The following is a 14,522-nucleotide window of genomic DNA, read 5'->3' on the forward strand; positions in this document are numbered from 1 at the left end:
AGTGGTAGAGCACTAGCCTTGAGCTGAAGAGCTGAGGGACAGCGCCCAGGCCCAGAGTTCAGGCCCCACGACCGGACCCAAAAAAACAATAACAACAAAAAAAATAAAAATAAAATCTAGATTTCTCTCTCTCCTCTAATTCTTTAAATATTGATTGGTAGTTAGGCACCGGTGGCTCATGCCTATACCCTTGCTATTCAGGAGGCTGAGGTATGGAGGAGTGAAGTTTGAGATTAAACCAGACAGAAAAGTTCATGGGACTCCATCTCCAAATAAACAGCAAAAAAGTAAGGCTGGAGCTCAAGTGATAGAGTGTCTGCCAGCAAGTGTGAGGACCTGAGTTCAAACCTTCAAACTGCCAAAAAATAAGAAAGCTTTTTTGTTTGTATTTTAAAAGAAGCAAGTTGGGTGCCAGTGACTCATGCCTATAAATCCTAGCTACTCAGGAGGCTGAGACCAGAGGACAGAGGTTTGAAACCAGCCCAGGCAAAAAAGTCTTGAGATCCTTATCTCCAATTAACTACCAAAAAAGCTTAAAGGGGAACTGTGGCTCGATTACTTGCTAACGTTGAGCAAAAAAGCTCGGGCACAGCGCCAGGCTCTGAGTTCAAGTCCCAGAACTGGCACCCCCCCAAAAAAATTTAATAAAGACAAAAATTGATACTGAATGCAAATTTATATAACTTGGCTGATTTGTATAGCATTAATCATCTATGTATTATGAAATAATTTTAAAGAACTACGTGTGTGTATGTGTGCGCGCGTGCCCGCTGAAGCCTTTGACTCTCCTACTTGAGCCTCACATCCAGACCAGTATTTTGGGGGGTTAACTGGAGATAGATTCTTGAGGATTCTTCTGCCTAGCTGGCTTTGAAACAGGGTTCTCCAGATCTCATCCTCATTAGTAATTGGGAGGATTATAGACGTGAACCACTAGTATCTGGCTTAGCTCCTTTTTTAAAATACACACATGGTATGAAACTTTCTTATTATGAAGTAATGAGACTTCAAGTAATATATTCCCTCCTTTTAGATGAGGTAAGTACTTTCAATTTTAATAAACAGGCCAAATTGTTTTCCAGAAAGGTTTTCAATTCTCATTTGAAATACTAAGACTTCAGTTTTCCCACAATCTCACCAATACTGAATATCTTTCAAATTTTTGCTAATGTAGTATTTTGCTGAAAAATGGGAAAATAAACACTCCGCATGGTCAATTACTGGTATTTCAGAAAGCATGAGACTGGAAAAGAGGAAGAAAAACTATTCCCTTTACTTGCCATATTTCCACTATTTAAGCTTGGCAATAAGCAGAGCAAATGGCTAATATTTAATAGCAATTGAAAACGTTTTAGATAATTATAGCATACATGTAAGCAATATAAGAGCAATAATAAACAGTTACTACTTGAATACAGCTCCACTTCCACCTTTTTGGTGGTTGATTAGAGCCTCTGAAGTAGCTAGGAATACAAGCATGAGCTTCTGGCCACCACGACTGCATATCTTTTTCCACATAATTGAGAAGCTGCTTCAATAGCATACCATGAATAATTCCAATGCACTGTAGCTCCAGTCTATAATCCTACTCAGGAGGCTGAGGTCTGAGGATAGTGGTTCCAAGCCAGCCTGGGCAGGAAAGTCTGCAAAACTCTTATCTCCAATTAACTACCAGAAAACCAGAAGTAGAGCTGTGGCTCAAAATGGCAGTGTGCTAGCCTTGTGCAAAAGAGCTCAGGGATAGCTCTCAGGCCCTGAGTTCAAGCCCCAGGGCTAAGTGGGAAAAAAAATTAATAAATAATGATAAAATTCCAGTGCTTTATATGTCTAAAGAAAAATCAGAACTTTAAGTTTATTTTTCTATTATCTATGAATTAAACATTTTTAGGTTATAAGTACATTTTCTGTGTATTTAAAAAACACAAAAACAGATAATATTTGAACTAACACTACAGAATGAAATTTAGTGAACTTCATTACCTTTAATATCCTCTAAGATGCCTTCTGGAACTGAACCTAAAACAAAAATTTTATTAAGAATTAAAGAACTGTCATAAGTAAAGATATACTCATTATTTCCATTGTTTTATTTCAGCAAAACACTAAAAAAGTTCTACTAAAAATTTTTAAAAGTCTAATACAAAAGAAGAACCTAGGAGTACATTAAGTGCTATAGCTGTACATACTCATGACCTTTGTAACACTAAAATCTCTAAAATGTAAGAGAAGGCTGGGGATATACATATATATATATATATATATATATATATATATAAAATAGAGACAAGCCTAGCAAAAAGTAAATAAAAATTATTTTTTAGGAGGTTGCTGGGATTTGAACTCAGGGCTTTGTAGTTGCCAGGCAGGCATCTTACCACCTTAATTCTATTTGCTTTTGTTCAAGTCTGGCCTGGGCCTGCTAGGACCTCGATCTTTTTTTTTTGTTGGTCGTGGGGCTTGAACTCTGGGCCAGGGTGCTTTCCCTGCACTCTTCAGCTCAAGGCGGGTGCTCCACCACTTGAGCCACAGCACCACTTCTTGGTTTTTAGAGGTTTATTGGAGATAAGAGTCTCACTGAGTTTCCTGCCCGGGCTGGCTTTGAACCATAATCCTCAGATCTCAGCTTCCAGAATAACTAGGATTACAGGCATGAGCCACCGGTGCTCAGTCTCAATCTTTATGCTTCCTAAGTAGCTGATATGTCAGACACATATCACTGCACCAGCTTTATTTTTTTTAATGGTTAAGATGGGCTCTCATTCAGTTAAAAACTGAAAAGATGAATGTGAAAATATGACTCAGTAGTAGAGATATAGCCTTGTGCAAAAAAGCCAGGTAAGAGAGCAAGGCCCTGAGTTCAAGCCCAAGTACAGAAGCCTATAAAATAAAATGGTAGCTGAAATAAAATTGAAGAGAATCAGTTCAGAGAGCAGGATCCTGTAATAAGGCAAGGAAGAAATAATGGGGGATTAGATTAAAACAATGTCTTTGTTTCTAGCCTAATGGTATGGAAGATAAAAAAAGAGGTGAGATGAGAAAGATTTCTTAGAGGAATTCAAAGTACATGCTAACTCCTACTTTTCTAAATGAAAGATAAGGTAGAAGATAGTATCATTATCTAATAATTAGTAACCAAATTAAGAAGAGGGGAGAGAGCATTTGTTCACTTTTCTGGAGTGTTAACTTTGAGGTCCAGGTGACATGCACAATTTCTATCTCAAATTAGGAATACCAAGTTCAGAAAAAAGATCAGGCCCAGTGATACAGTGGAGAATCAATAGCATGAACATGCAGCTGACATCAAGGGAGTTTAAGATCACCTTTAAAAAGCCAGTAGGGGGGCTGGGAAGGTGGTTCAGTGGTAGAGTGCTTGCTTTGCATGCATGGGGCCCTGGGTTTGATTCCTCAGTACCACATAAGCAGAAAAAATATGGAAGTGGCACTGTGGCTCAAGTGGTGGAGTACTAGCCTTGAGCTGAGTAGCTGAGGGACAGTGTCCAGGCCCAGAGTTCAGGCCCCACGACCATCAACAACAGCAACAAAAAAAAACAAACCAAAGCAAAAAAAAAAAAGCCAGTAGGGGCTGGGAATGTATCTTAATGGTAGAGTGCTTGCCTACCATGCCTGAAGCCCTGGGTTCAATTCCCCAGTACAATATACACAGAAAAAGTGGAAAGTGGTATTGTGGCTCAAATGGTAGAGTGGTAGCTTTGAACAAAAGCAGCTCAGGGACAGTGCCCAGGCCCTGAGTTTAAGCCACAGGACTGGCCAAAAAAAAAAAAAACCAGTAGGGCCAAGTGCTGGTGCTCATGCTATAATCCTACCTACTCAGGAGGTTGAGATCTGAGGATCACGGTTCAAAGCCAGCCCAAGCAGGAAAATCTGAGACTCTTATCTCCATTTAACTACCAGAAAAAGCTGGAAGTAGAGCTGTGGCTTCAGTGGTAGAGCACACTGGAACCAGCACAAAAAGAAAAACAAAAACAAAAAGCCATTAGGAAAAGAAGGAACAAAGCCAGATCCCTAGAACATGGAATAGAAAACAAGAGCAGAAGAAATCCAGAGGGAACGTTCAGAAACGACAGAACACCAAAATAGAAGAGAATTCTGAAAGCAAAGGAGAAAGAATTTCAAGATAACCCAAAACATTTACCATTTTGGAAAGAATGACTGATGGACAAAACCTGAATTTGGTGATTTGATAGCTCCATGATGACCATATAAGTGGAGCAAGCTCATCAAAGTGATGAAGGAAAAATGAGAATAACAATGTAATAGACCAAATACTAAAATACAAGTTAAGACGTGAAAAGAAGACATTTTAAGCTCTTAAACAGCTAAAAGTGAATTTACCCATGACAGAAGGAAGGCTCTGTTCTTTAGCAGCACCCGTGTCAACAGTACATTGTTCCAACAGTTGAGTTTCCAACTCCCTGAAATGTGAAAATGTTACTGAAATTAAAGTACTGCAAAATGGTATCCCTTTCTTAATATTTTCATTATGTATGATGCATTAAACATTATTCGGAAAGAACAAATACACTCAAAACTAGTAAGAAGAAAGGATGCATGACAAGTCTTCTACTAATCACCAGTCAGCAAACAGATTCGCATCTGCTTTTGTGGCACTGGTGAGGAGAATGAGCTGGAATCCAGGACACTTACTTGTGAAGAGCTTTTCCTCCTAGGGGCAGTGCTCCCCAACAGTTCAGTACTGGAATTCCTTCATATATCCACAGAGGAGTCAAGGACATCACTAGTTCAGATCAAATATGGTTTCCTTGGCATTTTTCTCACCTATAGTATTGTTTTAAATCAACTTTGGTTATGAATTCTTATTTTTTATGTTAAGTTACAGAAGAAAAAAAGGGCAAGTGTTCATATTCTTTACCAAAGGAAATAATCTCTCTCACACACACATACTCACGCTCATGCACATGCATGCATGTATGCTCTCTCTTACTCTCTTTCTTCATTAATTAGGGCTAGGGATCTAATAAAATAAGCTACTAGTGATATGGCTGTTTGAAGTTTGAATACTTAAAATTGAAATATGCTATAACCCACACATCAAATTTAGAAGACATTAATTAAAAAGATGGGTATTGACTGAGATGCATTTTATTCATAAACTGCTTTGTTGAATGGCAATTCCTTGTAAACATAACTTTTTAAAAAAAAGATGTGCTCTTACTGTGCGTCTGACTAGAAAAAGAGCTCATAAACCTAACATATATTGTCTCTGTGACTATCTGGACACAAAGGAAAAAGAGAATTCACTTGGTCTTTTTCTTTTTTGCTCTGTGCCAGTCCTAGGAATTGAACTCAGGACACTGTCCCTGAGCCTTTTTTCTGGTCCTGGGGTTTGAACTCTGGGCCTGGCCATTGTCCCTGAGATTCCTTTGCTCAAGGTGAATGCTCTACCACTTGAGCCACAGCTTCACTTCTGGCTCTTTGGTAGTTTTATTGGACATAAGAAACTTACAGACTCTCCTGCCCGGGCTGGCTTTGAACTGCGATCCTCAGATCTCAGCCCCCTGAGCAGCTAGGACTTCAGCTGTTAGCCACCGCACAGGTGGTATTTGCTTTTCTATGGTGCACCTTTATTTCAGCTGCTTTAAGGCTATGTTAATAATCCTGCCATTTAAAACCTTTTTCTTGGTTGAACTTTTTCATTTCAGTTTTTCCAATTACTCCTGTATTAACTTTTCTTAGAACTGAACTCTTCTGATCAACTTGACACATCCTAATTAGCTCAGGTGCCTCTTGAACTCTGAACATATTTACCAGGTCATTGCTAGAATATATCTTAAGATAAATAACAATGATAATCTCTGCACTGAAATAAATACAAGTCTTGTACACCTATGAATGTTATCATGTGATCATTTATATGATCATAAAAACTCACAATAGTTCAATCCAATAAATATTATTTGTAGTAAATCTGCTAATTTTTCTTAGAGTAAAATAAACTATTTGGCTAGTTGACAAGAAAGATACAGGTAACACGAGGCTTTCCCTATATCCGCAATCCAGGACCATGGCTGAGTTGATGCCAAGTGTCAGAAGAGCCATCAGATGACTGGGAGCAAGCAAAACCGACGGAACCTGGAACACAGTGACGGAACCACAATGAGTGCGTGCCACTTATCTGAAGGCGGTTGCCCTGACTCAAATACATTTGAAAAAATTCATAGGTAGCATTAAGTTCAGAATTAGTTCACTTATTTATATGAATTTATTCAATACTTAAGATATTATATAACACATATAAGGCTAAGTTTAAACTAAGTCATTTCATTCCAAAATGAGAATCCGGAGGCACTTTTATCAGTGTTTGTTTTTTCCCTTTTGGAACAGAAAACTGAAAAGGATAGAGATCCAGAAATGTAAATTTAGAGAAATGGCATTGCAAAAAAATATTTTTTTATAGGCCATGGGGCTTGAACTCAGGGCCTGGATGCTGTTCCTGAGCTCTTTTGTTCAAGGCCAGTGCTCCACCACTTTGAGCCACAGTTCCACTTCGCGTTTCTTGGTGGTCAATTGGAGAGAAGAGTCTCATGGACTTTCCTGCCTGGGGTGGCTTTGAACTGAAATTCTCAGATCTCAGTCTCCTGAGTAGCTAAGTTTACAGGTGTGAGCCACCAGTGCCAGGCTGAAAAAAATATTCGTGATTGCCTTTATTTGCAAAGTTTGTAATGCAAACTGTATTTTAAAACACCATAGTATAGCTATTTAAAGAACAGAACTATGAAAATTTGTATTGTGTGAAACTATTTTCAGAGTCAATTTGCTAGATCTGTGACACTTCAAATGTCAGAGATCCAAACAGAATATTAAAGTTTATCAAAATCAAATGGCTAACAAGGAGCCACACTTTTCCAAAGGAGATATACCAGGTAAAGTAGTCACATAGGACATAAAGACATGAACAGGACAGACAATCTCCTTCAATCAGATCAGAGATGACATGTTTCCCACCCTTGCCCACTGGGTACTGGGGATTGAACCGCATGCCTTATACATACTAAGCAAGCACTCACTCTTCCTTGCCCTAACCCCCCACCCCAACTACTGAGAGATGGACTCAGGGCCTTGTGCTTGCTAGGCAGGAGCTTAAACCACTCTACTAGCCATTTTTATTGTTTATTCTTGAGATAGTCTACATTTATGCTCAAGCTGGCCTAGGCGGTGTCTGGTCTGGACAGTAATCATCCTATTTGTGCTTCCTTGCATAGCTGGGATGATAGGCTCATATCACTGGCTATGAACTGTGATCCTCAGATTTCAGCCTCCCAAACAGCTAAGATTATAGACCTGGCTCAATCTTATTCTTGACCTTTAAAATAGCTTGACTCCTACAGAATGAAATATACAAGTAATATTACTAATATCAAGGGGAAAGTCTCATTCCTGAGAATACTCACTCTGAGAGACAGTGTTTAAATACTCCATTTAGGCCTGGGGCTAGTGGCTCACACCTGTAATCCTAACTATTCAGGAGGCTAACATTCAAATGATCATGATTGGCAGAAAAATCATGAAATTCCATTTCCAAAATAACCAGTAAAAAGCCAGGCTGGAGTTGTGGCTTGCACCAGCTAAGCAAGCATAACCTGAGTAAGAGACAGACCCCTTGTTCAAATTTGTAAAGAGGAGGAAGGCAGGGGGGAAAGAGATAACTCCATTTAAAAGAAATTTAAAAATCATGCACTTGTGGCTCACACCTGTAATCTGGCTACTTAGGAGGTTGAGATCTGAGGATCACAGTTCAAAGTCAGCCTGGGCAAGAAAGTTGGTGAGCCCTATCTCCAAAAAATACCCCCAGAAGTGGAGCTGTGGCTCAAGTGGTACAGTGCTAGCCTTGAGTGCAAAAGCTTAGGGACCACGCCCAGGCCCTGAGTTTAAGCCCCCAAATGGGCACAAAAACAAACAAAGAAACGCAAAATGTAAAATGCATGTCTGTCAAAACAGACAGTATAATTAAAACACAGAAACTAGTCCTAGACTTAGAAGTATGCCATAAATTCTACTCCACTGAATATATCTTTTAATTATTTAAAGAAAAATTCCCAAACTAAAAAACTTGACATAAGTAACTGAGGCCAACCACCACCAGTGACTCACATCTGTAATCCAATCCTAGCTTGTCAGAAGCCTGAAATCTGAAGATCCAGATTGAAAGCCAATATAGGCAGACAAATAAGAGACTCTTAACTCCAATTATCAAAAAGCTGAAAATGAATGTGTAGCTTTGAATGAAAAAGCTAGGCAAGAGTATGAGGTCCTGAGTTCAAGCCCCACTACCTACACACATACATATAAAAAAGTTAAAAGTTATGCGTGATGAGGGGAAGATTCCCCTAAAACCTAATCTATAAGACATTTATTGCTTAATATTCTATTGACTTTTTTTTTCAGTGCTGAGGACTGAATCAGGAATTTACACATGCTAGCAAGCACTCTACCACCGAGCTGTAATCACAACTTTCTCTCCAATTAGAAACAATTGATTAATTTGATTTACAAATATGTACCTCATAGCCAGGTGCTGGTGGCTCACACCTGTAATCCTAGGTACTCAGGAGGCTGAGATCTGAGGATCGAGGTTCAAAGCCAGCCCGGGCAGGAAAGTCTATGAGACTCTTATCTCCAATAAACAACCAGAAAACCGAAGTAATGCTGTGGCTCAAGTGGCAGAGCGCTTTCTTTGAGCTGAAGAGCTGAGGGACAGCTCCTAGGCCCAGAGTTCAAGCCCCACAACCAACAAAAATGGATAAATAAATAGGTACCTCAAAATATTTGAAAAGAACACGAGTGAGTGTCTCTCTGAAGTGGGAAGGACATAGTACCGACTCAATCACTACGACTCGCCGGTCTCTGGGATTCACTAACAGATGCCTGAAAAACAGTAATTTTATTTTTTAAGAGTAAAAATTACAGTTTGTACCTATTTTGGTAAGTAATCCAATTTAAGAAAAAAAGATTATACTAACTTAGCCTAAGATGCTTTATGACATAGATATTTCCATCTTAGTACCTCAGAAAAATTACATTTCTCAGTTCTTACAATGTGCCACAGTACTATGCCAAGAACTTTATTAAGTCACATTATGTCAGAAAAGAAAATGGCAGCCTATTATGATCATTAATGATAGCTATTAAAAAGATGATTTTACTTTCGAGGTTTTTATACAAGTAATATACATTCACCAAACTCCCAATGTTAAAGACCTTAACTTGGAAAGCACTAAGAGCTAATACTTCTACTGCCCAGAAATGACTGATTGCAGTTTGTGTACTTTTTTATTCTTATTGATGTGCATGCACATTTGAACATTTCATTCTGTATCAGCTGTTTTTTAATATTCCCTTTTCAATTGTCAATAGACTCATCTACTACATCCAAACATGGAATCTTCCCTCCTCATTTTTTTTCTTTTTGGTGCTAAAGACTGAACCCCTGGCTTTGTACATGCTAGGCAAGTGCTCTAACATAGAGCTAAACATTCTGGCTTCCACAACTCCTTTTTAATGATTGCATGATATTATACTCTAATAGTGATTTTTATCACTATTTTCTTATGCTTGCCTATTTTCCAGTTTTCAAATCTATTTTTTTTTTTTTGATCGGTTGTGGGGCTTGAGCTCTGGGCTTAGTCAATGTCACTGAGCTCTTCAACATTTTTTCCTCTCCTCAGATGTAACATAATAGCCAAAATCACTATAAGTGGCATTAGAAAAAGCTAACTGCAAAATCTACAAAAAGAACCCAGCTAAACATAATTGCATCTTACCTGAAGTAGAGTAGGTGGATGAATTCCTTTAGGTAGGAATATAATTCTTCTGTATTAATATTATATTGGACAACTTTGATAGGCTGTAACAATTAAAATTATGATTAATAATTATATTAATATCAAATTAAAATTAAATATGCTCTTTTATGTCACAAATGTATTTTCTCATACTAAATGAAAGGCAGTTTGTATTAAGGACAGATGTAAAGATTAAATATAGACTTATCTCTTAAATTATGAATCTTTAAGACCTGGCAATCTCTAAAAACATGGGAGTATTTTGGCTGGAGGTAATATAAATCTGTAAATAAGTACAGAGCTGTGTTTATAGATATTATTCATTTTGGTATAACTGATGATAAAAAGTCAGCACTAATTTAAAAGCATCAAATACTCTAGACTTGTTTCAGTACCTACTCATCACTCCCTAAGCACTGATACCTTCATTTTTGCCACAATACCACCTTCAATTACTTGGAAAAATGTATATCTTACTGTAAAGCTGTAAGCCCTAAGGGTAGGTTGTTCACTAAGGTGTGGTAAAGTTGAGAACACTATTAGCACTAAAGCAGCATGTACAAACACTACAGAACTGTGCAATATTAGCACTCCATCACAAGGGCTTCACTTAGTCTCACAAGCTAAGCTTCAAGTTCTCTCACGTATCAATAGCAAACCTCTCTTAATGTACTCTTTGAAAGAAAGACCATCAGTAAGGCTCATGTGTTGACTTTATGTGTCTTAAGGAGGGTTCTAATCTACATATAAATGAATAGAGGTAATCTTCATATATGTTTGACTTTTCAAAATAGTAAAAGCTCAGAACATTAAGAGGCTGTTGATGAAAATGTAAAGGTAGAGTTCAGTCAATCTATTGAGGGACATAGTAATGACAACTTTTATAAAGCCAAGTGACATAAAAAATAAACAGGAACTTCCATCACACTCTGAATACTGTACTACACATCTCCTTTATTTCTAGTTTGTTTAATATGTTGTAGATATTTTTGAGAACAATAAAATATTTCCCTAATCAAGCACAATTCAACAATTTCTAGTATGTTCTACTGACAATTATAACTTGATGTACTGGCTCTACAATATGTATTTACTTTTTTTCTTGTGTCAGTACTGGTACTTGAACTCAGGGCTTGGGCACTTTCCTTTAGCTTATTCACTCAAGGCTAACACTCTGCCACTTGAGCCACAGCTCCACTTCTGGCATTTAGGTGGTTCACAGGAGATAAAAGATCTCACAGCCTTTCCTGCTTGGGTTGGCTTCTAACCTTGGATCCTCAGATCTCAGCCTCTTGATTAGCTAGGATCACAGGTGTGAACCACTGTCACCTGGTTTAGTACTATGGGTTTGAACTCAGGCCCTCATGCTTCCTAGGCTATCAGGATACCACTGAGATATAATTCCAGCCCTGTTTTTCACTTGTTATTTTTAGGACAGGGTCTCGCTTCCCTCGTGTAAGGGCCTAAGGCTTCAATGTTCCTCCAATAATGGCTATTTAAAATTTGTTTAAAATTTTGTTTAAGGGCTGGGAAAGTGGCTCAATGGTAGAGTGCTTGCTTTACATGCATGAGGCCCTGGGTTCAATTCCTCAGTACCACATATGCAGAATAAGCCATAAGTGGTGCTGTGGCTCAAGTGGTAGAGTGGTAGCCTTTAGCTGAAGAGCTCAGGGACAGTGTCCAGGCCCTGAGTTCAGGCCCCACAACTGACAAAAAAAAAAAAAAAAAAGTTTAAAAAATACCTTAGGCATGCCAACTCTTTTTATCACACTAGGAATTATACATCTTGGGCCAGTTTCACCAGCAAATCCACACCTGCAAATAAGTAGAAAATTAAGTCAACGTATAGCATTCTTTCTAAATATTTGACAGAGAAGCAAGTTGTTCTGTATTTGTTTCAGAACAATAGAAACAAAAACATCTGGAAATAGTTCTATGCAAAGGTACCAAAAACTAAAAAACAACAACAAAGCCCTAAGAAATAAGTAACATCTTAATAAGCTAGATATTAAAGAAAAAAAATCAAATTATTTCAAATTTGTGACCCTGAAATAAGTCAGAATATCATTTTAAGACAGGCTTTACTTTTCCTCAGGCTTTAATTTTAGATGAATTTTGGGTAATTTTAGATGAATTTCTGTAACCATCTGTACCAAGTATGTGACTTCATTCATACACATCTGCACAAATGTGTTGGTACACGACTTAGTCATTATACATCCTAAGAGCGAACTTAGATAAACCTAAACAGCACAGCCTGCTTCACTTAGTAGCTTATTGCTACTAAGCTACCAACCTGCACAGCATGTTACTATACTGAATACTGCAGAAAACTATAACACATGGTATCCATGTACCTAAATATATAAAGGAAACATAGTTGTATATTTGTATCTAAATCATTCCTACTTAGTCATACCTACTTGTCATTCACCAAATACTAACATATAGTCAATGCCAGACCACATACATGACAGTGAGGCAGTAATATGCTGTCATTAATTGAAATGGCACCATACTATAATTCAAGTTAGTAACTCATAATTCTAGTCATTCTAATATTAATAGCCTCCAAATTACCTTTCAGTCTATTTTCTAGCTATACACATTTGACCATTAAAAACACCTTCTATACGTTGAACTCAAATGCTTACATTAGGTCTATTAATATTAATACTAATAGCAAGTGCTGTTATTTTCAAAACCACAATATTTTTATCCAATTTTGGCCATTTTTTGTTTCATGTTAGAAAAAAACTGCTAGTAATATTTCTAAAAATGATCACAATGTTAGTCTTTTTCTTTGTCCAAGACCAGACCTCATGGCTAGTGTACTACCAACTGAGCCATGCCTTCGATCCCTTTATTTAGTCTTTTTCTTTTGTGGGTAATGGGGCTTGAATTCAGGGCCTGGGTGCAGTACCTGACCTCTTTTGCTCACAGCTAGTGCTCTACCACTTTTAAGACACGGAGCCACTTCTGGTTTTCTGGTGGTTAAGGAGATGAGTCTAACAGCCTTTCCTGCTTGGGCTGGCTTCTAATTTCAGATCCTCAGATCTCAGCCTTCTGAGAAGCTAGAACTACAGGTGTGAGCCACCAGTGCCTGGCACATAGTTTAATATTAATGTCATCTCTTCTGTTCAGTTTTTGGTTCTGTTCTCCTTCTATGCCCAAATATGTTCTCTTTGCCTTTTGCTATTTCCATCTCCATGTTTATTTGCACTTGAGCTTTTTTTTTTTTTCCCAGTCCTGGGGAATGAACTCAGGGTCTGTGCACTGTCCGTGAGGCTCTGTGGTCAAGGCTAGTGCTCTATCACTTGAGCCACAGCACCACTTCCAGCTTTTTCTGCTTATGTGCTGCTGAGGAATCGAACCTAGGGCCTCATGCATGCAAGGCAAGCACTGAGCCACCTTCCCAGCCCCCTGCTGTGCTTTTAATCATCATATTTGAATGGAATAACTTTTGCTTATTTTTTTCAAGGTACAGGCAAAATAGCTATCTGTATAGAGTAGTAGTCTTAAGGTATTTGAGGTTTTTTTTAAAAAAATTAAGAAACATAAGAAAATATGAATTAATGAAGGCTTGTCTTAAATAGGAGGGCATACGGAGGAAAATTTTTGTGACTCATGCCTGTAATTCAAGGTTTTCAGAGGCTGAAATCTGAGGATCATGGTTTGGTTCCAAGCCAGCTGGGACAGGAGAGTCCTTGAGACTCTATAATCTCCAACTACCTAAAAAGCCAGAAATGGAGCTGTGGCTCAAGTGGTAGAGTGCTAGTCTTGAACAAAAAGAAAGTTCAAGGATAAGCATGTAAACCTTGTGTTCAAGTCACAGGACACACACACACACACAATGTGTTTAACCCAATTATATAGTTTTTTTTTTTTTTAAGTTGGTACTGGGGTTTAGAACTCAAGGCTTTGCAACTTACTATGTAGGTGCTCTACCACTGAGCCATGTCTCTAGGCCCAATTCTGTAGTTTAGTACCACATTTTAAGCAGTTCGTTCTTTTGACCACTTATTCAATAGTTGTCTAGTGTTTTCAATATGTAAAGGTTTTCTCAAATACTTTTTTTTAAATCTCGCATACATGTAAGAAGTAATGCTGCCTGTCGCTTCATTCCCTTGAGCCCAGTAACAAAGACGGCGGTCCAAGGACCCCAAGGTTTAAGTCTGCCAATCCCTGGAAACTGTAGGTATGCTTTAATTAAGGTTTTTTTTTGTTTTTTTTTTTTTTTTACATTTGTGGCTTCCAAAGATCTCTGCCATCCAAAACGCTGAGAAACACTACTCCTGTGTTTACCAGTTGCTCGTTGCAAGTGTACGATGTAACCTGAGTTTAAGGACGCCAGACCAGAGTCGAAAGCGCTAGGGTTTCCTCCCGGTCCTGCCGGTCTCTAACCCGACTTCCAACATCAGGAGCCGCGCCTCCGCCCTACACGCGCTTTACACACTGCAGCTAGGGTCCTGCCCCTCCGGGGTCGCCCGAGCCCCGCGGGAGCGGGGTCGGGGTGGCCGCGGTCCCCCCGCGGGCTGGGTTCGGGGAAGGCCCCGAGGCGGCGGCGGAGGCAAGCCTTCGGGAGCTTCCGGGGCCTCTCCGGGCAGCCAGACCCCGCACCGCACCACCGGACGCTGAGGATGCGCTTCCATTCGCTGGGAGGGGAGGATGGGGAGGAGAGGGAGTATAGTGGAACATACC

General features: G+C 38.9%; 1 protein-coding gene across 2 annotated transcripts in view; it reads right to left on the minus strand.

Annotated features, from left to right (window-relative positions):
- Positions 1-14,522, minus strand: part of Actr10 (actin-related protein 10 homolog (S. cerevisiae)) — a 24,446-nt gene that overhangs the window by 9,645 nt on the left and 279 nt on the right. Inside the window, exons 1-8 of one of the 2 annotated variants that reach the window (XM_013017630.1) lie at positions 14,127-14,234; positions 11,564-11,636; positions 9,801-9,883; positions 8,796-8,904; positions 6,004-6,111; positions 4,666-4,733; positions 4,354-4,433; positions 1,981-2,016 (exon numbers count right to left, since the gene is read on the minus strand). In XM_013017630.1, the coding sequence (XP_012873084.1) occupies positions 1,981-2,016; positions 4,354-4,433; positions 4,666-4,733; positions 6,004-6,111; positions 8,796-8,904; positions 9,801-9,883; positions 11,564-11,572 (493 nt within the window). In that variant the 5' untranslated portion in view covers positions 11,573-11,636; positions 14,127-14,234. Of the gene's footprint in view, positions 1-1,980; positions 2,017-4,353; positions 4,434-4,665; positions 4,734-6,003; positions 6,112-8,795; positions 8,905-9,800; positions 9,884-11,563; positions 11,637-14,126; positions 14,235-14,522 lie in introns of those variants that run through there. The other variant, XM_013017619.1, reaches the window with a different exon arrangement.

Source organism: Dipodomys ordii, unplaced genomic scaffold (genome assembly GCF_000151885.1).
Source record: "Dipodomys ordii isolate 6190 unplaced genomic scaffold, Dord_2.0 Scaffold2, whole genome shotgun sequence".
NCBI classification, from domain to species: Eukaryota; Metazoa; Chordata; class Mammalia; order Rodentia; family Heteromyidae; genus Dipodomys; species Dipodomys ordii.